The 25,389-nt window shown below is 41.3% G+C and overlaps 1 protein-coding gene across 20 annotated transcripts in view; it reads right to left on the minus strand.

Moving 5' to 3' along the window:
- ccser1 (coiled-coil serine-rich protein 1) overlaps positions 1–25,389 on the minus strand; it is a 1,096,421-nt gene that overhangs the window by 689,375 nt on the left and 381,657 nt on the right. The window contains exons 8-9 of one of the 20 annotated variants that reach the window (XM_069925714.1): positions 21,874–21,948; positions 19,831–20,226 (exon numbers count right to left, since the gene is read on the minus strand). The exons of the other annotated variants lie outside the window; for them this stretch is intronic. Coding sequence (XP_069781815.1) covers positions 20,151–20,226; positions 21,874–21,948 — 151 coding nt within the window. The 3' untranslated portion in view covers positions 19,831–20,150. Of the gene's footprint in view, positions 1–19,830; positions 20,227–21,873; positions 21,949–25,389 lie in introns of those variants that run through there. 20 annotated transcript variants of the gene reach the window in all.

The raw sequence follows: 25,389 nt of genomic DNA on the forward strand, positions 1-25,389 counted from the left end.
AATTCACCCAACAAAAATATTGTCGGATCCAGAAGTATTTTAATCTTATACAAATGTTCCAAAAACAGTTGAATTGCTTTCCAAAAAAATTGTATATGTACACATAACCAAACAGCATTTAAAAAAATTCCAACCGAATTACCACACTGAAAACAAGAATCTGATTCACTAAAACCATTTTTTTTTAACATTTCAGGTGTTAAATACAATTGATGTAAAAAATTGTAATTAACCATTACATAACGAACATTTATCAATCTATTAACACTATCAATGGAGTTCTTGAATGAAGCCAACACCAGATAGATGTTGTTCAGCCTGAGGCTTGCCAGACCAGTAGAGTGTGTAGCCCGCTCCGTGTTCTTGGAGGCTGCCTACATCTGCAAGGCGGACTTCACTGAGAGCGGCTATGTCGATGTCGAGTCTGAGGAGTTCATGTGCGATGAGGGCAGACCGATGTTCAGGTCGGTGGCTGTCAGCCTTGTCTAGCATGGTTCTGATGTTCCAACATGCTAGCTTGAGTTTGTATGCATCTTTTGAGGGGGAGGACGTGGACCTGTCCTCGGGCCTGCGCAAAGGAGCTTTTAGGTGGAGTGCAGTGTGCGCAGTACTGCCCCACCCTTTACACCCATGGTCCGAGTGCCGTGGACAAGCAAGCTGGGACGTTGCAGCGAGGTCCTTGGGTCGTAGGTTTTATATCGGAGTGACCTTCTCCTATGCAGGTTGCTTAACCGGGCTGAAGAGGCCTGCCTCCCCTTTTAGGTCGAACCATTTCTGGAGATCTACGACCGCTGTCCCCAGTTATGGAGTGGTGCGCCCTGGAATCGGCCTGCGTGTGTTTACTCCTGCCGCGGCCGAGTAAAGGGGATGCAGCATTGGTTGAGGATCAGAAAGAAAATTTCTAGTAGAAAATTTTTTTTTAAGACTGGAGAGTACTCTGCAATGGAGTTCACAGTTGTTAGTGTTTAGCCTATTGGTTTTTGAGGTGTGTATTAAACTCTGAAATACACTAAACAGTTCTCATTGACTGCTCCTGGCCCAGGGCTCGGCTGCCAACGGTCGGGCTGTGCGGGCTGCCGGGGTTTGCCTGGCGACGGCGGCCTGTGTTCGGTGCTCGGGCAGCATCTCAGCTGGCTGTCTCTCCCCGCGATGCGCCCGTTACCTCAGGTCTCCAAACGCAAAAACCTACTGACAGGCCACTCTGACCGGATCATGTCCATGTGATTCCCCCTTCAAAACAAGCGACGCATCACTCTCATCAGTGTCTATGCTCCAAACCTTCAGGTGGAACCAGCAGAAAAGGACAAGTTCTACACTGATCTGCACAACCTCATCCAACGCAACCCTACAGCCGACAAGGTTGTCATCCTTGGCGATTTCAACGCTCATGTCGGCAAAGACCAGCAGAGAGACAGCCTGAAGACTACCTGGATGCATCCCCGATCCAAACACTGGCACCTCCTGGACTGCGTTCTGGTGAGAGGAAGAGACAAATGAGATGTGCTCCACACCAGGGTCATGCCCAGCGCGGAATGCCATACTGACCACCGGCTTGTTCGCTGCAACCTCAACCTTCACTTCAAGCCAAAGTTCAAGAACAGTGGAGCCCCCAGAAAGAGGTTCAATGTTGGAAACCTGCAATCAGACGAAGTGAGAGGAAACTTCCAGGCAAACCTCAAAGCAAAGCTCGACGATGCAATCCGCCTCACAGACTCGTCCCCTGAAACCCTCTGGGATCAGCTGAAGACTACCATACTGCAATCCACTGAAGAGGTACTGGGCTTCTCCTCCAGGAAAAACAGGGTCTGGTTTGACGAAAACAACCAGGAAATCCAGGAGCTGCTGGCAGAGAAGCGAGCTGCCCACCAGGCTCACCTTGCAAAGCCTTCCTGGCCAGAGAAAAAAATGAGCCTTCCGTCTCGCATGCAGCCACCTTCAGCGCAAACTCCAAAATGAGTGGTGGACTAGCCTCGCCAAACGAACCCAGCTTAGCGCCGACATTGGTGACTTCAGGGCTTTTTATGAGACACTAAATGTGGTGTACGGCCACTCACCCCAAGTCCAAAGCCCTCTGCGCAGCTCAGACGGCGAAGTCCTCCTCAGCGACAAGATCTCCATCCTCAATCGATGGTCAGAACACTTCCAATCCCTTTTCAGTGCCAACCGCTCAGTCCAAGAATCTGCCCTGCTCCAGCTCCCTCAACAACCCTTGAGTCTAGAGCTGGATGAGGTCCTTACCCGGGAAGAGACATATAAGGCAATTGAACAACTGAAAAGTGGCAAAGCAGCTGGTATGGATAGAATCCCCCCAGAGGTCTGGGAGGCTGGCAGCAAAGCTCTGCATACCAAACTGCGTGAGTTTTTCATGCTCTGCTGGGACCAAGGAAAGCTGCCTCAGGACCTTCGTGATGCCATCATCATCACTGTGTACAAAAACAAAGGTGAGAAATCAGATTGCTCAAACTACAGGAGAATCACGCTGCTCTTCATTGCAGGCAAAATCTTCGCTAGGATTCTCCTTAATAGACTAATACCTAGTGTCACCGAAAATGTCCTCCCAGAATCACAGTGTGGCTTTCACGCAAACAGAGGAACTACTGACATGGTCTTTGCCCTCAGACAGCTCCAGGAAAAGTACAGAGAACAAAACAAAGGACTCTACATCAACTTTGTTGACCTCACCAAACCCTTTGACACCATGAGCAGGAAAGGGCTCTGGCAAATACTAGAGCGCCTCGGATGCCCCCCCAAAGTTCCTCAACATGGTTATCCAACTGCACGAAAACCAACAAGGTCGGGTCAGATACAGCAATGAGCTCTCCGAACCCTTCTCCATTGACAAGGCATGAAGCAAGGCTGCGTCCTCGCACCAACCCTCTTTACTATCTTCTTCAGCATGATGCTGAAACAAGCCATGAAAGACCTCAACAATGAAGACGCTGTTTACATCCGGTACCGCACGGATGGCAGTCTCTTCAATCTGAGGCGCCTGCAAGCTCACACCAAGACACAAGAGCAACTCGTCCGTGAACTACTCTTTGCAGACGTTTCCGCTTTAGTTGCCCATTTAGAGCCAGCTCTCCAGCGCATGACGTCCTGTTTTGGGGAAACTGCCAAAATGTTTGGCCTGGAAGTCAGCCTGAAGAAAACTGAGGTCCTCCATCAGCCAGCCCCCACATATTTCCATCAGGCACACAGAACTCAAAACGGTCAACCAGTTTACCTACCTCAGCTGCACCATTTCATCTGATGCAAGGATCGTCAAAGAGATAGACAACAGACTCACCAAAGCTAATAGAGCTGGCAGAGTCCGCAAGCATCGAATCCATGCTGCTGAAGACCCAACTGTGCTGGGTGGGTCACGTCTCCAGAATGGAGGACCATCGCCTTCCCAAGATCGCGTTCTATGGCGAGCTCTCCATTGGCCACCGAGACAGAGGTGCACCAAAGTAGAGGTACAAGGACTGCATAAGGATATCAGCCAGTGGGCTGATATCACCTCCAACCGTGCATCTTGGCGCCTCACAGTTTGGCGGGCAGCAACTTCCTTTGAAGAAGACCGCAGAGCCCACCTCACTGACAAAAGACAAAGGAGGAAAAACCCAACACCCAACCCCAACCAACCAATTTTCCCTTGCAACCGCTGCAACCGTGCCTGCCTGTCCCGCATCGGACTTGTCAGTCACCAACGAGCCTGCAGCAGACATGGACTTACCCCACCATAAATCTTCGGCCGCGAAGCCAAGCCAAAGAAAAAGAAAAAAAGAACACTATCATGACAAATATCTAGCCAGTCATCGTCAGAAAAATTGAAGTTGATATCCCTTTCCCATTTAATATTAGATCTATTCCATCCCTTTTTTTCCATACTTTCCTGTAATATTTGATACATCAATAAAACATATCCCTTCTTTGATGCAATCACAAGAAAATATTCAAATTTAGTCAATTTAGGTAAAATACCAAATATTTGTTTTACTAGAGATCGAAGTTGATAATATACAAATAATCCTCATTAATAACAAAATCTTCCCTCATTTGATTAAATGATAAAAATTGACCTTCTTTAAAACAATCCCCCAAGTTTTTTATACCTTTAGATTTCCAATGTAATCTTTTTCATTCAAATGTGTCTCCTGTAAAAAAGCAATGTCAATCTTTATCTTTTTAATGTAAGCCAAAACTCGCTTACACTTGATTATATTATTTAATCCCTGAACATTAAAGGTAGCAAATTTCAAATTCAACATATCTAATACAATTGCTACATGCCAAAAATAGTCACAAAATTAATATTAACAAAGAAAAAAAGGAAAAGAAAAATAAAATTTATATATAGAACCCTCAAATTAAAATAGATAGGCCCTCGAAATAAAAATAAAATTTGTTAATAAGAGAGAATAAAACAACAACAAAAAACTACCAAAAGGTAGTAACTCCCTAAAAAAACTGGGTGTGGATTACCCATTAGTGACTGATGACTAACAAAAAATTAGTGCAATCCCCTTCTCCCCAGCCAGCTAGTCAGAAATATTAACATATTATGAAAAAAAATCAGCCTTGAGATTCCAGTCCAGATGGTGAACTCATTTCAAGAGTAGATGAACTCTTTCCATTCCAGTTCTTTACATTTCTGCCATTTTGTCCATTTCCAAGTCTATCAGATATTCTTTTAGGAGATAATGGTGAAATCTTTCTTTGTCCTCTGACATCTGGTAACAAATTAGCAAAAACCATTGCTTCATGCTCACTCTCAAAAAATTGAAACTGGTAATTTCCATAAAACACTTTCAACACAGCAGGATAACGAAAAGCGAATTTATAACCTTTACGCCATAAAACATCTTTAACTGGATTAGATTCACGTCGTCATCGGATGATATCTTGACTCAAATCAGGATAGAAGAAAACTCTACTATTCTGAACCGTCATTGGAGCTTGCCTTTATCTTGCATTTTGAACTGCAAGTCGAAGAATTGTCTCTCTATCTAAACAACGAACTATCACAGCTCTTGGCGGCTGACCAGATAAAGGTGGTCTTCTTAAAGCTCTATGTGCTCTTTCCAATATCAGCCCGTCAGGAAAGGACTCTTCCTCCAACATCTGGGGAATCCAATTTTTAAAAAATTTGACAGGATCTTGACCTTCTATACCTTCTGGCAAACCCACAATTTTCACATTATTTCTTCTGCTTTGATTTTCCAAATAGTCCATTTTTTTTATTAACTCTTTTTCCTAGGCTCCTAAATCTTTAACTGAATTTTCCACCTTTACTATTGTTTCTGTATTGGATTGTACCTGTTGTTTACATTCAGAAAAAGAAGCTTCAAATTTTTTAAAGGTTTCCCGGCTTTCTTTAACTTCTGCCTTAACCACATTTAAGTCTGAAATTATATCAGTATTCATTTGAACCAGCTGGTTCAATTGACCAGTAATAACATCCAAATAGGAAGCAATACCTTCAAACATCATGTAGACAGGCTGAAGTGCAGTTTGAGTTACAGGATCCAGTTCCATAATTTGTAACTCACTTTCTTCCAGCTCTTCTTCCATTTTCTGTCCAGCAGTAGAGTTAGGTAAGTCTTCTTCTTGTTGCTCTTCAAAAGGTAGCATTCTAGTTGTTTTACTGTGAATTTGGACACCCAATGACGACCCCCCCGACATCCTCAGGGGGTCGTTGCTGTTGTCACCCCCAGACCATTTTTTAATAAAATTACGGAGTTCTCCGTAATTAACAGCACCACCCAAGCGCATAATCGCTGCAGTCTGCCATCAGAATCTTCTTCCTCCGCACTCCCATCTCTTCCAACAGGAGAGTTCTTTGTAGCAAGCCTCCAGGCTTGTGCCCGACATCTCGGGAGCGCGTTCCTTCCTCCGCAGAACGGGTCGAACCAGCGCCATCTTGAGACTGGCGAGTAACTTTGCTTTTGTCCCCACTGGCGATCGTTGAAGCTTGGGAATAGCTGAAAACGGGTCCGAGGCTGTTCCAAGTTGTTTAGGCCCTAATTCTTCTGCACTTCGAAACTATATTTTCTTTTGTAACTGAGACTTAGTTTTTTTTACATTAGTAGCCATAATGGCTCACCAAAATATCAAACTAAAAATTTAAGTTTTAAAATTAAAAATAAAGGGTTAAAACACGGACATTTAAAAGTCTGACCAGAGAGGGCAGGGATTACACGTCTGATCTCTACGCCATCTTGCCACGCCCCCAAAAACAGTATGTGTCAGGAAAATTTTGAAGTGTTTTTCGTGATTAGCAGTCCAAAAAATATAAAATATAAAAAAGAGAAATTCTCATTGTCCAGTGTAATCAGACTTGTACACCATAAGGAAAGTGGACATCTTCATGGCAGGTAGTTCTTTGACTTATTTATTAGTATCGACACCAAACAAGTTATTGAATGGGGCATTCATGAAAGGACCCCCATCACCCTGGTTATAACACCTCTCAACTACTACCTTCGGACAGAAAGTATAGAAACCTAAAGTCAAGCGCCTTGAGGTTCAAGAGCAATCTCTTTCCAACAGCTACTCAGACTCCGTAATTAACCACAAGGACATGGATGCGATGAGTTAAGATGGTGGGCACAGACATAGTGGAGCATGGGACCTGATCCTGTGCTGGATTGTATAGTAGAATCCTCATTATCCAGCACTTTCAGGGATCATGGATGCCATATATATATAAATATTCTGGTTGATTGAGACACACTGTTACAATGTCTAACTAATACCTGCATTAAGAATATACAGTTTAAAAGTCAAAGGACAGTGCAAAATGTAAAGTAACATGAAAGTATGGTAGTTTTTAATTATGTAAAGTTCACTTTAATCAGGTAATTACCCTAAGTTACAAAATTTAAATTTGAACACTGGTTACTGGCACTGTAACAGCATTGCACTAGCCACTACACTAACTGTGCCGCCATCATAATTAACTCGCCCTCCCCCAAGTTTACTGATAAAGCCTTAGTAAAAAAGATTTGTTCTAGGAAGGGATAGGGAGACCCTTGGAGAGAGCAGGATCGGAAGGCTCTCATCCTGGACTCCGCCATTTTATTCAAACACAACTTCCCTCAAACTTTGTTCAAAGAGCTGCTGTGGGCGGGGCTCTGCTGGCTGAATATTTGCTCCCATCATCATCAAGGGGTTGTGTGTTGCTTCGGAAAACATCTGCTTTCTCAATTTAAAACTTTGAAATTTTATTTGTTTGTATTTGTTTAAAATGTATGCATTTATTTATTTCATTTTTATGCCAGTTATTTGGTTGAGAGAATTCCAAATAATGGGGATTCTACTGCATAAATAAATTGCTGCATTCTATGAGGTATTTTTTTGGGAGCCACTCATAGCCATTATGTCACATGAAAGATCACAGAAAAAAATCTGTCTGCACTGTTGAAACATCACTCTTTTTTGAGAAAAAAATGCTGTTGCAAATGTTTGTTGATCTATCCTTTTATATTTATTTCCTATTTTTATGACTTAAAGTTTATGGTGATTATTTTAAATTTTACTATTTTTATTGTTATTTTTATTTTTATCTACCTGCATGGCTGCAGTGGGCAAGAGGTTTGGTGTACTTGTGTACAGGCAGTCCCCGGGATGAAGAAGTCCGATTTACAAAACAACCCATGGTTACGAACCGACAAGCCGACCAGAAGTATATTGGCATCAACTTCCAGTTCGAGAGTGGTTGAGTAAAATTTAAATTATAATTTAAATTCAAAAGTGGCACCTTTTCCCCATTCACTCCAACGCATTCCCCCCTCAACCCACTCGCTATCCTGGCACGGTCTGCTCCTCGCTCCGTCTCGGTCTTCCTGCCACTCTAATGCAGTTCCCACCTCACCCCTCTTGCCACTCTGATGCAGTAGCTTCCAAGAGTTCGCTTCTCCTGTTTGATCCTTGGAATGTTTTTTTAATATATATAGTGAATACTAAACAGAATGTGATCTATATATACTACCTCCCCCTCCCCCCCCACCCCCCTCCCCATTGCCTTGTCAAAGTAATCCTTTATACAGTAGCTTCAGCACAATAACATTTGAAGTGGATTCTGAATTGACAAAAAAACTGATGTTATTTATTATTTTTACTTTATGACATTGATATGATAGTCAAAGACTGGCTATAGAACTCTAATCTGTTTTGATAAGAGATCAATCTTCGATTTGCTTATTTACAGTACTGCATTATTATGTACTCTATCATGTTTAAGATGTTTTAGAGCTGGGAAATGTTTTATATGCATTGAAAGATAAAATATATATTAAATATATAGTAAGAAAAACATTTGACTAACTGATGCTAAATAAGGACCATATGTACTTGTTCTGACTTTAATACAAATTCGAGTTAAAAACAGACCTAGGTGACTGAACTAGTATTTAACCCGGGGACTGCCTGTATATTACAATAAACTTTTAATCTAGTACTGACACTCTTCGATAGATATCAAGTGTACTTCTTTCTGTGTAACTGTTTACTTGAGCACTCATGGAGAATTTTGAAGGTTTACTGATAAAATAGGAAATAGAATTAGAGGCAAGTTTAAGTTAATTGAAAATTGCCGATATTCCCTTGTCAATATTTTCACCGTTGTATTAATAAGTATCCCAATGACTCTCACAACGGACAAGTGAATGGCATTTTGCAGTTTTGAAAGATGTGTTCAGTTTCCTTCTCATGGATATTGCTTTGATGTTGGATCATGAGGACAGAAGTCAGTTTATCCACAAAGTCAATTATGCAGAGCGAAATTTGATCATTAATTCAAATACAATGGTCTGAAAAACACAGATGAGGACCAGACAGATTTGATTAATAACTTACAGTTCAGCTCCGATTATCTTCTTGTATATAATTACACTTTTATTTTCAGGAAGCTTGATTTATTTGGAAGGTTAATGGCTTTTATTTTTTTCAGTTCTATAAAAATGGGTGAACCATCTATTTCAAAATGTCAGAGACTTGGTTTATTACTCAAATGCATTTAGAATTTGTTTCTTATTATTGCCAATGATGATTTTAAATTTAGTGTGGAAAGGAATCGGTAACCAGAGGACATCGGTGGCAGTGTTTGGTGTAGGTTTTCTCAATGGTGGGGAGAGTTTTGCCTGTCATGTCCTGGGCAGTGTCCATGACCTTTTGCAGGGCTTTCAGCTCAGAGGTATTGGTGCCAACATCTGCAGAAGTTTGGAAAAGTTTTCAATGTCATACAAAATCTCTGCAAACTCCTGAAAAAGTAGAGGCACTGATTTGCTTTCTTCATGATGACATTTGTGTATTGGGTCCATGAAAGGTCCTCCAAGATAGTTACTCCCAGGAATTTAAATTTGCTCACCCTCTCCACCTCTAATCCGCCAGTGATTACTGGATTGTACATCTCCTGTTTGACCATCCTAAAGTCCACAATCAGCTTTTTGGTTTTGGTGACATTGAGCATGAAATTGCTCATAGTACACATTCAGCCATGTTTTCAATCTTTCTCCTATATGCTGATTTATAGCCCCATTCCTTCCCAAGATTGTGTTATATGGCGAGCTCTCCACTGGCCACCGTGACAGAGGTGCACCAAAGAAAAGGTACAAGGACTGCCTAAAGAAATCTCTTGGGGCCTGCCACATTGACCACCGCCAGTGGGCTGATAACGCCTCAAACCGTGCATCTTGGCGCCTCACAGTTTGGCGGGCAGCAACCTCCTTTGAAGAAGACCGCAGAGCCCACCTCACTGACAAAAGGCAAAGGAGGAAAAACCCAACACCCAACCCCAACCAACCAATTTTCCCCTGCAATCGTGTCTGCCTGTCCCGCATCGGACTTGTCAGCCACAAACGAGCCTGCAGCTGACGTGGACTTTTTACCCCCTCCATAAATCTTCGTCCGCGAAGCCAAGCCAAAGAAAGAATACAATCCACTGCTATGGTATTGTCAGCAAATTTGTCGAGGGTGTTTTTGTCATACCGAGCCACAGTCAGAGGTGTAAGGTAGAGCAGGGGGATAAGAACACAGCCCTATGGTGCTGATGGAGATTTTGAAGGAGATATTCTTACCAATTCTCTCTGATTGTGGTCTGGAGGTGAGGAAATTCAGGATGTGGTGTTAAAAATCAGGAAATTGAACAGCATACAAGCCCTAAAGGCTTATTAATGTTTGAGTATCAAGTTTCTACTGAACTTGTGACTCCTCAAGTGAACAAAAAAAAAGCTGGGAGCTCAGCAGGTCAGGCAGCATCCATGAATGGAAACAATCAGTCAATGTTTTGGGTCAGGAGCCTTTATCTCAGTTGTGTTTCTTAACTTCCATTCCTGATGCTCCTTCAGAATGAAACTACATCCAAGTAAGTTCTCGTGGATATAGTTTATTTTGAAAGAATGTCAAATGTTGTTCCTTCAGAATAAAACTGCATTTCAAAAGTTTTGGTGGGGCAAGACACAGCTTCATTAAAATTTGCTGGCTTCCAATCAATGAAACTCCATATGACTTTCAGCGTGGAAAAATATTATTCAATCTATTGGTCTGGACTTGTTTATGCTCTCTTACAGTCTTTCCTTAACCTTTTCTCCCTTTCTCTTTTCTTCAACTGTGATGGCTTCCATTTCTATTGCTCTTTCAATGTAGCAACAATGTTATTTGGTACTTCACAATAAATCAACTGGTGTAAAGCAACATGGAGATATCAGGCCCATCAACCAATTGCTTGTCAAGGAGGTACATTTTAATTAGTTCTCACATTTCTCTGGATTATGATATTTCAAATAATCCACTGGCTTTATAACCATTTACGGAGCAGAAACAGGCCATGTTGGCCTTTCGAGTCCGCACCGGTTCACTGATTTTGTGCGCCCTCTTCAGGCATTGGTCCCGGTAGACCTTCATTCATTTATTAGTGACAATTCTATATTCCAAACCAATCGTACCTCAAGTGGAAACATTGGGAAGAAATCTATATTCTGACTGGTGAACAACGCATGTGATACTCCTCTTCTGAAATTTGACTCAAGGTTTGCAAATAGCAGGGAACAAATTTTTGTACTTGTTTACTCTTCATCTATTCTCTACATTATTTCTTGAGGCATTCACCAGCCTGCCCTTTACAACAGCCAAAGCCATTCAGGAAGAAAAGTGATCATGACCTGCAATGTTTTATCTAAAAGGATAGTGAATAAGAGCCAAGAGATAATGTTACAGCTATTTAAGACATTGGTTTCAACCCACTTGAAATATTCACTATGGGAAGGATGTGGGTGCTATTGAGCGGGTGCAGAGGAGATTTATAAGGATGTTGCCTAAATTGGAGAGCATGCCTTATGAGGAAAAAAATTGAATAAACTTGGTATTTTCTCCTTGGAGTAACGGAAGATGAGGGGTGACCTGATAGAGGTGTTCAAGATGAGAAAAGGCTTTGAACATGTGGATGGCCAGAGACTTTATCCCAGGGCTAAAATGGCAACCACTAGGGGGGGGGGGGCATAGTTTTAAGACATTTGGGAGTAAGTACAGGGTTGGGGGGGGGGGGGGGAGAAGTGGGGGTGGTGTTAGAGGTATAAATCTCACAAAGTGGTTGGTACATGGAATGCACTGCCAGCATCAGGTGAAATAGCTTATTTTACAGATGTTTCAGAACCAGAACCACCAGGCTGAGGAACAGCTTCTTCCCACAGGCAGTGAGTTTGCTGAATAATTGTTGGACTGCTAAAACAAAGCCCTGTGACTCTACTATTTATTAATAATAATTATTTAAACATATGCACATAGGTTTTGTGTATATGTATCATTTGTCTGTATGTATGTAATGTCGGTATGTGTGTTCGCACTTTTTGTAACGTGGACTGGAAACCAGTGTTTTGTCGTGTGTACTTGTACAATTGAATGATACGTAAATAATCTTGAACTTGAATTTAAGAATTATGCATTAGATATGAACATGGAACAGGGAGAATGGGAAAATTCTAGGCAGTTGTTTCAGTATGTTATTATGTTGGCACAACACTGTGGGCCGAAGGGTTTGTACTGTGCTGTATATTCCTACGTGTATAGGTCCAAAAGGTGTGAAGAAAGCACTTCCACATCTGGGTGGGGGGGGGGGGATATGCCACTGGGGGTAGCGAATGGACTGAATTGAATAGCTCTTGCTCACGAACATATGACCTTTGCCATTTCACGTGCAATTTTCCAGGATGCTGAAAATTAACTTTCCTGCCATTGTGTTCTGTATAATCAGTTTTCTGAGCAACTGCTCATGGGCATTTGTTTGACAAATATGAGCCTCCATTCCTGCAGCTGTCTTTTCAGGCAGGTGGGCAGGCAAATTATTTTCCATCATTATATTATCAACATGGAGAAAAACAATTTCATGTAAACTCTAATGCATTTAAAAGAGTCAAAGTAGCATCAAGAGACTGCCATTTACCAGGACGTTGAAAAGTAATTTTCATCCCCCTTCTTTCAGTCCAGCAATAAAATTTAAGCTTGCTCTTGTTACTAATTTGCGCTGCTGTGAACTTAAGGTTTCACATTCTTGGACTGAATGTTGACATTAAGCACGGAGAAACGTGATAGCTCAAGTCATACCTTTGTTGCGATAAGGCTTAGATACCAAACTATTCAGTGTAATCAGCTGTCTGGGGAGCAACCTGTTGACACACCTGCCTCATTAATACATATATGTTGAGCTCCCTGACTCAATTAACCTCAGTTGGAAATTTCCATCATCACAGAGTCACTCCTATTATTTTCCTCTCTGGCCACCAGACACCAGAGGTTTGCAGTTGGGTGGAATCGAGATTACTTGGTTCTCAGTCAAACCCAGAATCACCTGAGATGAAAGTCAACTCAAGAACACACGGGTGCTCATCTTGGGTTTGCTTTGCAGAAACATAACAACAAAGAGGCCTTTGGCCCCATTGAGTCTCTGCTGCCTTTAGTGAAGCAATTCTGTCAGTCCCATTTCCCTGCAATTTTCCAGTTGATGATCAATTCTGTTGGCACCACCTCTGGAAGCAGTGAGTTCCAGATCATATCTACTTGAGAGTAAAATAGATTTTCCGCACCCTTCTTGTGTATCTTTATTTCAATAATTTAACTTTGCACCCCCAGCTGACTGGACTATTTGCTGATGAGAATGGCTACCTCTCAACACTCTATCTAAAACTCTTTATTCTTCTTGGAAAATTATTTGGGTTCGAGAATTACTTGCTTCCACCCACATCTGTGGTCTCATCAGCCACATCAAAACCAAGGTAGGAAAACCACAGACTCTTCCACAACAGGATGGACCAATGGTAGTTTGTGATGTCATGTCCTCCTTCTGCCATTTATTCTGCAAATGAATTGAATTGTTTTGTTGTCACTTACACTAAGGTACAGTTTTAAAAAATTGTAAACAACTTGGTCGCTGTAATGGAAGATTTAAACCATTTTTTTAACTTTTGCAGCCTTTGCTTCTGGAAGGCAGAGAACCTGCTTGTTTTTTTAGAATCTGCAGACGTAAGCTAAATTCCTCCGAAGGGCCAGAAATGCAGTTATCTGAAGAAAGGACATCTTCCTGCTTGTTTTGGTCACAGGCTGTCAGAGGCCTAGCCTTGATGCAAAATAAACCATTGTATTCAAAGTGATAGGCTGAAAATTATGTTATTCGATAGAAGCTTAGCATGCTAGCTTGCTCGCTTATCTTTCTTGCTGTACTGGGAATAGGTGCTTGGGTAAGCAGTTTTTGGATAATATAAGCCATGATCCCACTGCTGAAGTTTGAGACTCTCTGAGAGGTGGCAACATCTCTCAGCAAGAAGAAGAACTTCTTAAGTCCAGCCAATGTCCCGGTCGGGGGAGATGGAGAAGCCCTGACAAACTATTACAAGTGTGCAGTTGTTGCCTCGCTTCGGCAGTTGGGACCAGTCCAGGCGTTGATAAGTATAGTTGGGAAGGGCTTGCATATTGTAGTTTGAAATCACCTTTTGAATTTGTAATAAACATTTGTATAAACTGAACTGCTCTCGGCGTGTGTGTCTATTTTCTTTCGGTAGCTCAAACACTCTGACCAATCTAAAATGAACAAAATGAGAGGTGCAAGTTTACCCAAGACAGCCGCACACGGCCTACTAACCTCCGGGATGCCGCTGACACCCGTGGGAACCAATGGGATGCTGACCAACAACAGGTAAGGAGCGAGCATTTTGATCTTACGTCAGCTCCTAATTATTATAAGATACTATGGCTATCATTATAATAATTACTACCATAAAGAAAAACAAACACACAGAATATATCAATATAATAAACAATTAACTATGTAACATTCAAAACAATACGCAGGTCTTCTTTTATCATCTTTACCCCCACTGTGCAGTTCACATAGTGGGCAAATTACAAACAGAAGATTCTAATAAACATAAAATTCCAACCCCTACGCACGTGCCAGCAGGTGCATGCGCGAAGACCGGCTCCGTTTGCGGTGCTAGACGATCCTGGTTGTGCATCAGTGATTGGCTCATGCCCTGGCAGTGAATCCTTGGAGCCGGGACCATCGCGTGCACAAAGAAACATGCATGAGTGGGAGTTTAAATATAGGTTCCCCCATGCAAGTTATCAGTTGGAGAGCTGAGGAGGGTGAGTTATGTGTCAACAATTTCTGTTGAACGTTTAATAACATTGAACAATGTTTAAGCAACCTTTAAGCATCATTAAAGAAAGTTACGCATCCTAAAAGAACATTAAAGATTGTTAAACATCGTAATGACGTTGAATATTGCTGAACGACATTAAATATCCTTAAGCCACATTAACTTTTATACCAATATTTTGTTATTAAGAATCAACTACTTGGAATGTTACTTAAAAACTTTTCATTGAACAATAAAGAAGAAGGTTATAAGTTTTGCATGTTATAAATAAAGGATTTAAATACAAAAAAAACCCAAAGGTTTGTTTTGAATCAAAACCTCAAAAATGCTGGATGAACTCAGCTGGTCTTGCAGCGACTATAAGAGGTAAAGAGACATAGCCAATGTTTCAGGCCTGAGACCTTCATCAAGGCAGGAGCAAAAAGCAAGCCCTCGCCTCAATAAAATGGTTAAGGGAGGGAGGAGCATAGGCCAACAAGCGAAAAGCGATGAGAGGACGTCGATAGGATGATAGGAGAGGTTCAATGAGAGTTGATTGTGGGAGGGGTATGGCTCTGTGGATGCAGAAATTGTGACTAGGAGTCAGAGGGAGGGGAGAGAGAGAGATAAAAGGAGATATAGAGACATGGGGATAGAGAAAGAAAGATTGATGGTGGAAGAACCTGAGGGAAACTGGAGAAGTCAATGTTAATGCCATCTGGTTGGAAGATGCCCAGTGGAATATGATGGTGTTGTTCCTCCAATTTGTGGGTGGTCTCAGTCTGTCAGTACATGAGACCATGGACAGACATGTCAGCATGGGAATGGGGTAGGGAACTGAAATGGTGGCCACTGGCAGATCACCGCTACTGTGGCAGACAAAATGAAGGTGCTCAATGCCGCAATCTCCCAATCTGCAACCAGGCTCTCCGATATAGAGGAAATTGCCGTGGGAGAACCAGATGCAGGATATGACCACTGAAAGTTCACAAGTAAATTGTTGCTTCACTTTGAAAGACTGTTTGGGGCCCCAAATGGTGATAAGGAGGAGATGTGGGCACAAGTGTAGCGTTTCTTGTGATCACAGGAGTAGGTGCCAAGGTGCAATTGATGGGAAAGATGGAGCAGACGATGGGTTTATAGTACAGATCCCTGGATGCCAGGCCTGTCACTTTACCACATGATGCTGGTTTATACATTTGAAGTCTCAGTTCTCTACAAATGTAAACTCCATACATTCTTCCACCCTCTTGTTGCTGAAATGTGCATTGACACTCACCACTTTTTACATTACCGATAAATTATTATTCATGTAACAGAGTGGTTGTATCAACCTTGGAGATGAGCTTACGTGATAAATATTTTAGATTTACATTTAGACATACAGCATGGTTACAGGCCATTTTGCTCATGAGTCGATGCCACCCAATTTACACCCCATTATCCTACACCCCCAGTACAGTTTTGAACTGTGGGAGGAAACTGGACCTGCCAGAAAAAAAAACCCATGGAGACATGGAGAAAATGTACAAACTCCTTCCAGACAGCGCAGGATTCGAATCCCGGTCCAGTCCTGATCGCTGGCACTGTAAAGGTGTTATGCTAACTGCTAGGCCAGCCATGAGTAAAAATTAAATAATATATGCATACAAACCGGTGGCAAGAAAAGTCTTGTTCAATTATTTGCTGGCTTTCAAAGTCCTTCACCAGCTTAAATATGAATTGTGTTGTTTTGTTGAACTGTTATTATTTTGATATTTCCTGCTAATGTAAAAGTAATAAAGCAGCAGGCATAAATGTGACAAATATGCTTGGAAAGAAAGCATTATTCTTTAATTCATACTTCCAATGCTTCATATGAAATATTCCACATGCTTGGTCCTTTAAACTTTTAGTTTGCAGATGCAGAAGGTAATTAAGAAAGGAAATGGAATGTTGGCCTTAGTGGGGTTGAATTTAAAAGCAAGGAGGTTCTCCTGCACCTACACAGGGGAATGGTGAGGCTGCACCTCGAGGCATGCAGTTCTGATCTCCTGACTTGGGGAAACATACAAGTAAAACACACAATGCTGGAGAAACTCAGCAGTTCAAACAGCGTGTTTTATACAGCAAAGCTAAAAATACATAACCAACGTTTCAGGCCTGAGCCCTTCATTAAGAAAGGATATGCTAGCTTTAAAGGTAGTGCATTGATTCTGAAAATGAGGGGTGAGGTTATGAGATGACATGCATTAGCATGGAATTATACTCACTGAAATTTCGAAGGATCTCTTAAAGGCATAGAAAATAGCTAAAAAAAAAGCAGGGAAGTTTTTTCCATTAACAGGTGAGACTAATATAAGGGGACACAGCCTCAAGATTTGTGGGGTCAGATTTAAGACAGAAATGCTTTACACAAAGAGCATTGAATCTGATCTGTGGAATTCTCAGCCCAATGAAGCAGTGGTGGTTGCACCACTGAATTTCTGACACCCAGAAATTATGGGGATTAGGTGGGTAAGTGGAGCTAAGTCCACTCTAGATCCAGTCATGATCTTATTGAATTGTGGAGCAGGTTCGATGGGCTAGAGGGCCCACGACTGCTCTTATTTTTTAGCTTTTTATGATTATGCAATTAATAACCGAGAAGTAGTTTAAGACTGAAATGGCACTTTCCAGGATTTCATTAAGGATGGAGACAAAGATCTGTACGCATTGTACTTATTGCTAAAAATGAATCACAGCCCAGCTTCTGCAGGAATCAGGAAGATTGGCTGCATACATGAGGCTGAGGTTCAGTACAACTCGAATAATCCGATGTGCTCAAGATTTTGGTGGTGCTGAACAAGCAGATTTTTTGGACCAATGGATGTTAGCTTTTTCGATACACTGACATTTTTTTTAAGATGTAAGACAGTATTGCGAGAAATTTTCTAGTGATGCTGGTGAGTTTAAAGGGAGGGTGGGAATTCAGGCTCTGGTAAATTCCCATGAATGGCAGCAAACAGATTCACATGTATTTAAAGGGAGGTCAGAATTGAAAGGAGCATTGAAACTGAAGGAACCAAGGAATCATAGTTCACTTTTTGGATTGGATACATTATTTTAATTTTTTTTTAAATTTTTCACACTATGAACCATATTGACCAAAATACACACAAACATTTCCCTCTTGAATATACACAGTGTCATTTTTTCACCTTTTTCCCCCCTCCCTTCCCTCCATCCTTCCCACCCCCCTCCCCATCCACTAAACATTCAACATATACAATACATTAAACCCATTAAACAATGTAATCACACAATGAAAATAAACAAGAAAATTGTGTCATCTACTTTTACATACTGGGTCAGTTCATTTCCTCTTCTTCTCATTCTGTCATTTTAGGTGGTGGAGGTCCGCGGTAGGACTTCTCTGTTGTATTTCATGTACGGTTCCCAAATTTGTTCGAATACTGTGATGTTATTTCTTAAATTATATGTTATTTTTTTCCAATGGAATACATTTATTCATTTCTATGTACCATTGCTGTATTCTCAGGCTCTCTTCTGATTTCCAGGTTGACATTATACATTTTTTTTGCTACAGCTAAGGCTATCATAACAAATCTTTTTTGTGCTTCATCCAAATCGAGGCCAAGTTCTTTACTTCTTATATTACTTAGAAGAAAGATCTCTGGATATTTTGGTATGTTATTTTTTGTGATTTTATTTAATACCTGATTTAGATCTTCCCAAAACTTTTCCACTTGCTCACATGCCCAAATTGTATGTTTCCGTTTCCTTCTTACAGTGAAAACATCTCTCTGATACTGATGGGTCCCATTTATTTAACTTTTGGGGCGTGGTGTATAGCCTGTGTAACTAATTATATTGTATCATGCGTAACCTCGTGTTTATTGTATTTCTCATAGTTCTGGAGCATAGCTTTTCCCATGTTTCATTCTTTATTTTTATGTTTAGATCTTGTTCCCACTTTTGTTTGGGTTTACAGGTTATTTCCTCGTTCTCTTTCTCTCGCAGCTTGATGTACATGTTTGTTATAAATCTTTTAATTATCATTGTGTCTGTAATCACCTATTCAAAACTGCTTCCTTCTGGTAACCTCAGCCTGCTTCCCAATTTGTCCTTCAAGCAGCTTCTCAGTTGGTGGTATGCAAACATTGTACCGTGAGTTATACCATATTTGTACTTCATTTGTTCAAAAGTTAATAAATTGATGCACTTTGTGATGTCATTCAGCATAGAACTCAAGTCAGGCTTCATTATCGCAGTCTTTTACTTCAAATCCCCAGTTTCAAGGAGAGAGACATGTTGAAATGACAATCAAGAAGCTCACCAACACCATTACTTCATGAGAAGAACAAGGACATTTGGCATGATCCCCCTTGTGCCTCAACAACTTCCAGAGGTATACCATTGAAAGAAAATGCCTCACAGCATAGGATGGGAGCTGCTCTTCTCAAGAAAATAGTAGACAGCTCAGAATATCATACGAATTTCCCTTCCCTCCATGAACCCCATCTACATCTCCCACTGCTTTGGAAAGACAAACATACTGAAGGACCCATCATACCCCGGCACATTCTCTTCTCCCATTAGTGAAAAGGCTCAATAATGTCAAACCATGCACCAATAGCCTTAAAGCCAGTTTCTTCCTAACAGCCATCAGGTGAATCCCACAACAGTGCTATGAGGTTTCCCTTACTTCGCGCTAATTAATCTCTCTTTTCAGTGCAATCCCATTCTTGGTAATTGTGCTCACTACATGGGTGTGTGAATATTGGAAATAGCCTATTAGTCTGATCACAAAAGAACTCTGATCACTTTGTGACAATTAAACTGAAACTATTTAAAGAATCTGCCAAAATTTGGTCCCATGTTGGGGAGTCTGCTAGTAAAGCTGTGTCACTTCTGTACGTTCAACTTGGTTCTGTGATAAAGTTAAGATTTTCTGGACATGACTTAAGGAATTTTAGAGAACGTGTTAAAGATTCAATTACCTATGGACCCTACATTGTTTTTATTGAGTAATGTTAAAAAGTTGAGTTTAGTTTTGAGATTGACTAAGTCTCAGTTTGCGTTTTTAAGATCAGTAGTGGCAGCACGGAAATAAGTAGCTATTACTTGGAAAGGTGAGACTGATTTAGGATTACAGAGGGAGCATATGAATTTGAGGTCATGCATTCCACTGGGAAAAAATACAATTTACGAGACAATTTTTTTTTTAATATGGAGCCTTTATTTGGATTATATTTGGTTAAAATGTTGCATTCCCTGGTGCCTGCTGTGATGGTGAGGCTTCTTAATGTATAACTTTGCTTAATGGTTTAAGTTTCCATTCTTTTTTCCTACTTTGGGGTCCATCATGGGGGAGGGAGGAGGGTGAGATTTGGGGGGGTGGGGTGGAGGAGGGAAGGGGGGATGGAAGTATTTGTATTTTAATTGAAAAATGTTAAATAAAGTATTCAAAAAAAAAAATGTGTCACTTCTCCTGAATGGCATTCTTATTCCTGAATGGATTCTTATTTCTTCTCAAATCAGGTGTTCCCTGAATGGACTTACTCATCTCCACAAGATCTCCAGTGGTTCAAGAAGAACCAACATCCCCAAGTAACTAGAGTTGGATTTTTGGTACAATCTAGAATGGGATAAATGTGTTTATTACCATAAATATGGTCTGTTTGTACAGAGAGCATAACACTAATACAGCAGCAGCCTAAGTTAGAAATCCAGTGCTAAGGAGTCTGTATGTTTTCCCCATCTCTGCATGGCTTTTCTTCAGGTGCTCTGATTTTGTCCCACCCTTCATAAAAGTACAGGGTTTGTGGTTAAAAACTCACAATGCTGGAGAAACTCACCAGGTCAAACAATCTCATTTATATAGCAAAGGTAAAAATACATAACTGATGTTTCAGGCTTGAGCTCTTCATCAAGGTTTTTTGTTTGACCTGCTGAGTTTCTCCAGCATTGTGTATTTTTACTTCAACCATGGTGTCTACAGATTTTTGTGTTTTACAGGGTTTGTGGGTTAATAGGTGTATTCAGGGAGCACAGGCTTATAGGCCGGAAGGGCACATGACCATGCTGTGCCGCAAATTTATATTTAAATCTACATATGCACCAAAAGTTTTACTTGCTGCAGCCAAATAGGCACCTTGTTTAAAAAAAAAATCACTGCAAAAACAACTATAGTATACTTAATTAAATCGAGAAGAGACAATAAATATGAATGGAAGCCCATATTCTTTAAATGACTATTTCAATATCTAGAAGTGCAACTGAGTAAACACCAGATTTCCAGAAGAAAATGCCCATAGGACACATCCAACTTCGTAACACTCTGAACGTTCTGGTCCCAGCCCAGGGCCACACAGTTCCCTCAGCTATATGGGTAACAAGGACCCCATCTCAGACTCTTGTCAATTGAGGGCAAATGTGCCCCAACATTTGGGATAGGACAATTTAAAATTCACATGACTGACACAAAACTCAGCAAAAAAAAACCAAACAAACCACTGAAGAAACCCACAAAGGGGGGTGAAGGAATTGCTGATGTATCAGGTTGAGACTCTGCATTAGAAGGGATAGAAGGCAGCCCATATAAAAAGGAAAGGAGATGAAAAAGAGGTGTCAGTGGGTGATAAGTGGAGCAAGGATAATGGACAGATAAAGCAGGGAGGGGACAGAGGAGGGTGATAATTGGAACTACAAAGGCTTCCTAAGTCCCAAACAGGCACCAAGCGCTGCTTTGACCTGACTTCCTGCATCACATTTTATCCAAACATATAAATTATTCCCAGTAAATATTAATGTTTGGTTAGACTCTCACTCTTCTCATCAATTTCCTTATGTTAATTAGCCTCTTAGTTTTCATTGCATTAACAAACTACGCTGTTAGAGTGCAGTGCAACAGAAATACACAACAGCAATCGATTGGTACTCATTGCTGTTATATTATTGGACTTTGTAAAAACACACATGAAAGTCTGACAAATCTGCTAAAAACCTGAGAACTACTCATCGTAAAATGTATCACAAGACCAAGGATGCGCTTATGGTTCATTACCAAATTAAATCAATAATTTTACGCATTAGTATCTAATAATTGAACCAACTGAAAACATTTCAGACCAGGAACAATATAGCAATGCAGAACTGCTGCAGGCAGTATGACTGACTGGGAACACATTTCAAACTCATCCATTTCACATGCTTAAGCTGCGACTGCATAGGAAACTGAGCAAAAGCAAAGTTCAAAGTTCAGATTTATTGTCAGAATACTTACATGACATCACGTACAACTCTGAGATGATTTTTCTTGCAGGCCAGGCAGAATTGCCAATTATTGGAGGTGAAATAACTGTACTCAAGAAAAGATAATGTATACAAATAAGAGACATGTAAACAAGAAGGAAATGTAAACAAACTGCAATACAGAAAACAAATTTTCAATCAAAAATAATGTGCCAAGTAAGAGTCCTTAAACGAGTCTTTGAGTTTGTTGTTTGGAAGTCTGATGGTGGAGGGGCAGCAATTTTTCCTGGCCCTGGAGATATGAGTCTTGTGGCACCTATACCTCTTTCCAGATGGCAGCAGCAAGAACAGAGCATGTCCTGGGTCGATCCTTGATGATTGCTGCGGCTTTCCAACTGCAGAGTTCCATGTACATTTTCTCGATGGAGGGGAAAGTTTTGCCCGTGATGTACTGGACTGCGTCCACTTCCTGTCGCAGGGCTTTCCACTCAGAAGTATTGCTGCTCCCATACTAGGCCATGATGCAGCTGGTCAGCACACTTTCCACTACACATCTGTAGAAGAGTGTCAAGGTTTTCCATGTCATACGGAACCTCCACAAACTCCTGACAAAGTAGAGGAGCTGATGTCCTTTCTTCACTATGCTACTGGTGTGTTGGGTTCAGGAAAGTTCCTCCAAGATAGAGACAACAAGGAATTTAAATTTGCTCACTCTCTCATCCTCTGATCTCCCAATGAGCTCTGGATTACACCTCTGGTTTTCCCCTCCTGAAATCATCATTCAGCTCCTTGGTTTTGGTGGCATTGAGTACAAGGTTGTTGTTGGTGCACCATTCGGCCAAGTTTTCAATCTCCCTCTTGTGCACTGACTCAACACCCCTTTTAATATGCAAATTGTCTGATGATATTAAAATGCTTTTAGACAGTGGACACCTAATCATTGAAATAAATATTTTCGACTTTCACCCTTTGGTCACCAGCTTGACTATCCCTCTCTTTCCACCATTAAAAATGCTCATGATCTTCAACACTTCCATTCGATCTTCCCGCTGCAGATGCTGGAGTCTTAATAACAATAAACTGCTCAGGGAACTCAGCAGGTCAGGCAGTATCCATGGGTAGAAATGGTGAGTCAATGTTTCTCATCTGAACCAAATGATCGTGATTGGATCCAAAATGTCGACTGACCATTTACACCCATGGATGCTGCCTGACCCTCCAGCATCTCATTGTTTGCTCCCTTTAACTTTTAATATTCCCTGCTACAATAAACAATCACAACTTTAAGCTATCATCAGTAAATTGTTCTTACTTTTAACAAAACGTTCATTCTGTGGGAACATAGTGAGGCAGATTTCTAATCTGCCTTTTAGCTACTTACTTGCCTCCAAAGAAGTGAAAAACAGAAGTCTGTAGATGGTGTGATTATAGTAAACACACACATTAAATGCTGGAGGAGCACAATTGGTCTTGCAATGTCCATCAGATGTAAAGAAATATTATTGATGCTTCAGGCCTAAGCCCTCCTTCAAGGTATAACAAAAAACAGGCAGGCATCTGATTAAAGTCTGGGAGATAAAGGGGGAGGAATCGAGACCAAAAACCAAAAGATGTTGGTGGAAAGGTGAAAATTGATTTTGCCTCTATAAAAGGAGACAGATAGAAAAGGGAAGTCAGAGAGAGAACTAGAGGAAAATAGAGAGAGAGAAAGCTAGAGGAAAGGAGAGAGGGGGCAGAAGATGGGTGGGGGTGGGGGGGTAACAGAAACCGGAGAAGTCAATGTTCATGGCATCCACAGAGCAGAGAACCATAGAACATTACAGCAAAAAAAAACAGGCCTCGTTGGCCCTTCTAGTCTGTGCTGAACCATTTTTTTTCCTGCCTAGTCTCACTGACCTGCACCTAGTCCATAGCCCCTCCATACCTCTTCCATCCATGTTCCGGTCCAAATTCCTCTTAAATGTTAAAATTAAGCCCGCATTCACCACTTCAGCTGGAAGCTCATTCCACACCCCCACCACTCTCTGTGTAAAGAGGTTCCCCCACATTCCCCCTCAACCTTTCCCCATTCACTCATAGCCACGGCCTCTAAGTTTATATCTCACCTGCTGTTGTGTTGAGATTCATTTGGGGTTCAGAAGGAAATGAGTCCAGACTCAAGCAATGGATAAGTAAATAATTTATTAACACAGAAACAGACAGACTGTCTCCCCCAGCAACACAGTGGCAGACAGTGCAAAGCAAAGTAATTCACAATTTACAAGCAGTTGAAAGCTAAATCCTTTCAGCAGCATGCAATCAAAAGCAGTTCCAGGAGAGAGGAGGGGGGATACAACCGGCTTCCAACCCAGGAATATGCCCAGAGGGAAAGGGGATTCCAATTACGGAGGGTACCCTACACATGGGCTACCTACAGGGATATACACACTCCCGTACCCATGATAATTGGGAGCACGGCTACTATACTGGTATCGGCTGTGTATACAGTGATACCCTGGTTAGCTTAAGGGGTTGCTAGTCCCTTATCTGCAACCACATGGCAAAAAGAAAGTGAAACTGAGGTGCTGCAGTTTTATAACCTGCCCTACTCAGCAGGAGTTGTGAGGTACGGGGCTGGCCAATGGAAGGGCGTGCTCTGGCTGGTGGGCTCACACCTGATTGGCAGGCTGGAGAGGCTGGGTGGTGCCTCAATGTTGATGGACAGCTGGATGTGACTTCAGACAGAACAGGAGATGGTTACTGTCTATGTAACACCTCCCTTCAGTGGAAAAAAGCCTATCTATATTTGCTCTGATTATGCCCCTTATAATTTTAAATACCTCCATCAAATCTCCCCTCATTTTTCTATGCTCCAGTCCTAACCTGTTTAAACTTACACTGTAACTCAGTTCCTGAAGTCCGAGCAACATCCTAGTAAATTTATATCTTAATTGATATCTTTCCTGTAATTAAATGAACAAAATTACACACAATACTCCAAATTTGGCCTCACCAATATCTTATATAACTTTAAAATAACATCCTAACTCCTGTACTCAATACTTTGATTTATGAAGACCAATATTTCAAAAGCTCTCTTTACAACCCTATCCACCTATGATGCCACTATCAGGGAATTAAGTATCTGTATTCCCAGATCCTTCTGTTCTACCGCACTCCTCAGCACTCTGCCATTTACCATGTAGGTCCTTCCTTGGTTTGTCCTTCCAAATGCAACACCTAACACTTGTTTGCATTAAATTCCACCTGCCATTTTTCAGCCCATTTTTTCAACTGGCCCAGATGCAATCTTAGTACCATCTGCAAATTTGCTGATCCAATTTACCACATTATCATCCAGATCATTGATATTGGCAACAAACAACAATAGTCCCAGCAATGCTCCCTGAGGCACACCACTAGTCTCAGGTCTCCAGTCTGAGAAGCAATCATCCTCCACTACTCTCTGGCTTCTCCTGTCCAGCTATGTTGAATCCAGTTCACTCCTTCACCATGAATACCTAGTATCTGAACCTTTCTGACTAACCTCCCATGAGGGACCTCATCG

This window comes from Narcine bancroftii, chromosome 3 (assembly GCF_036971445.1).
Source record: "Narcine bancroftii isolate sNarBan1 chromosome 3, sNarBan1.hap1, whole genome shotgun sequence".
Lineage (NCBI taxonomy): Eukaryota > Metazoa > Chordata > Chondrichthyes > Torpediniformes > Narcinidae > Narcine > Narcine bancroftii.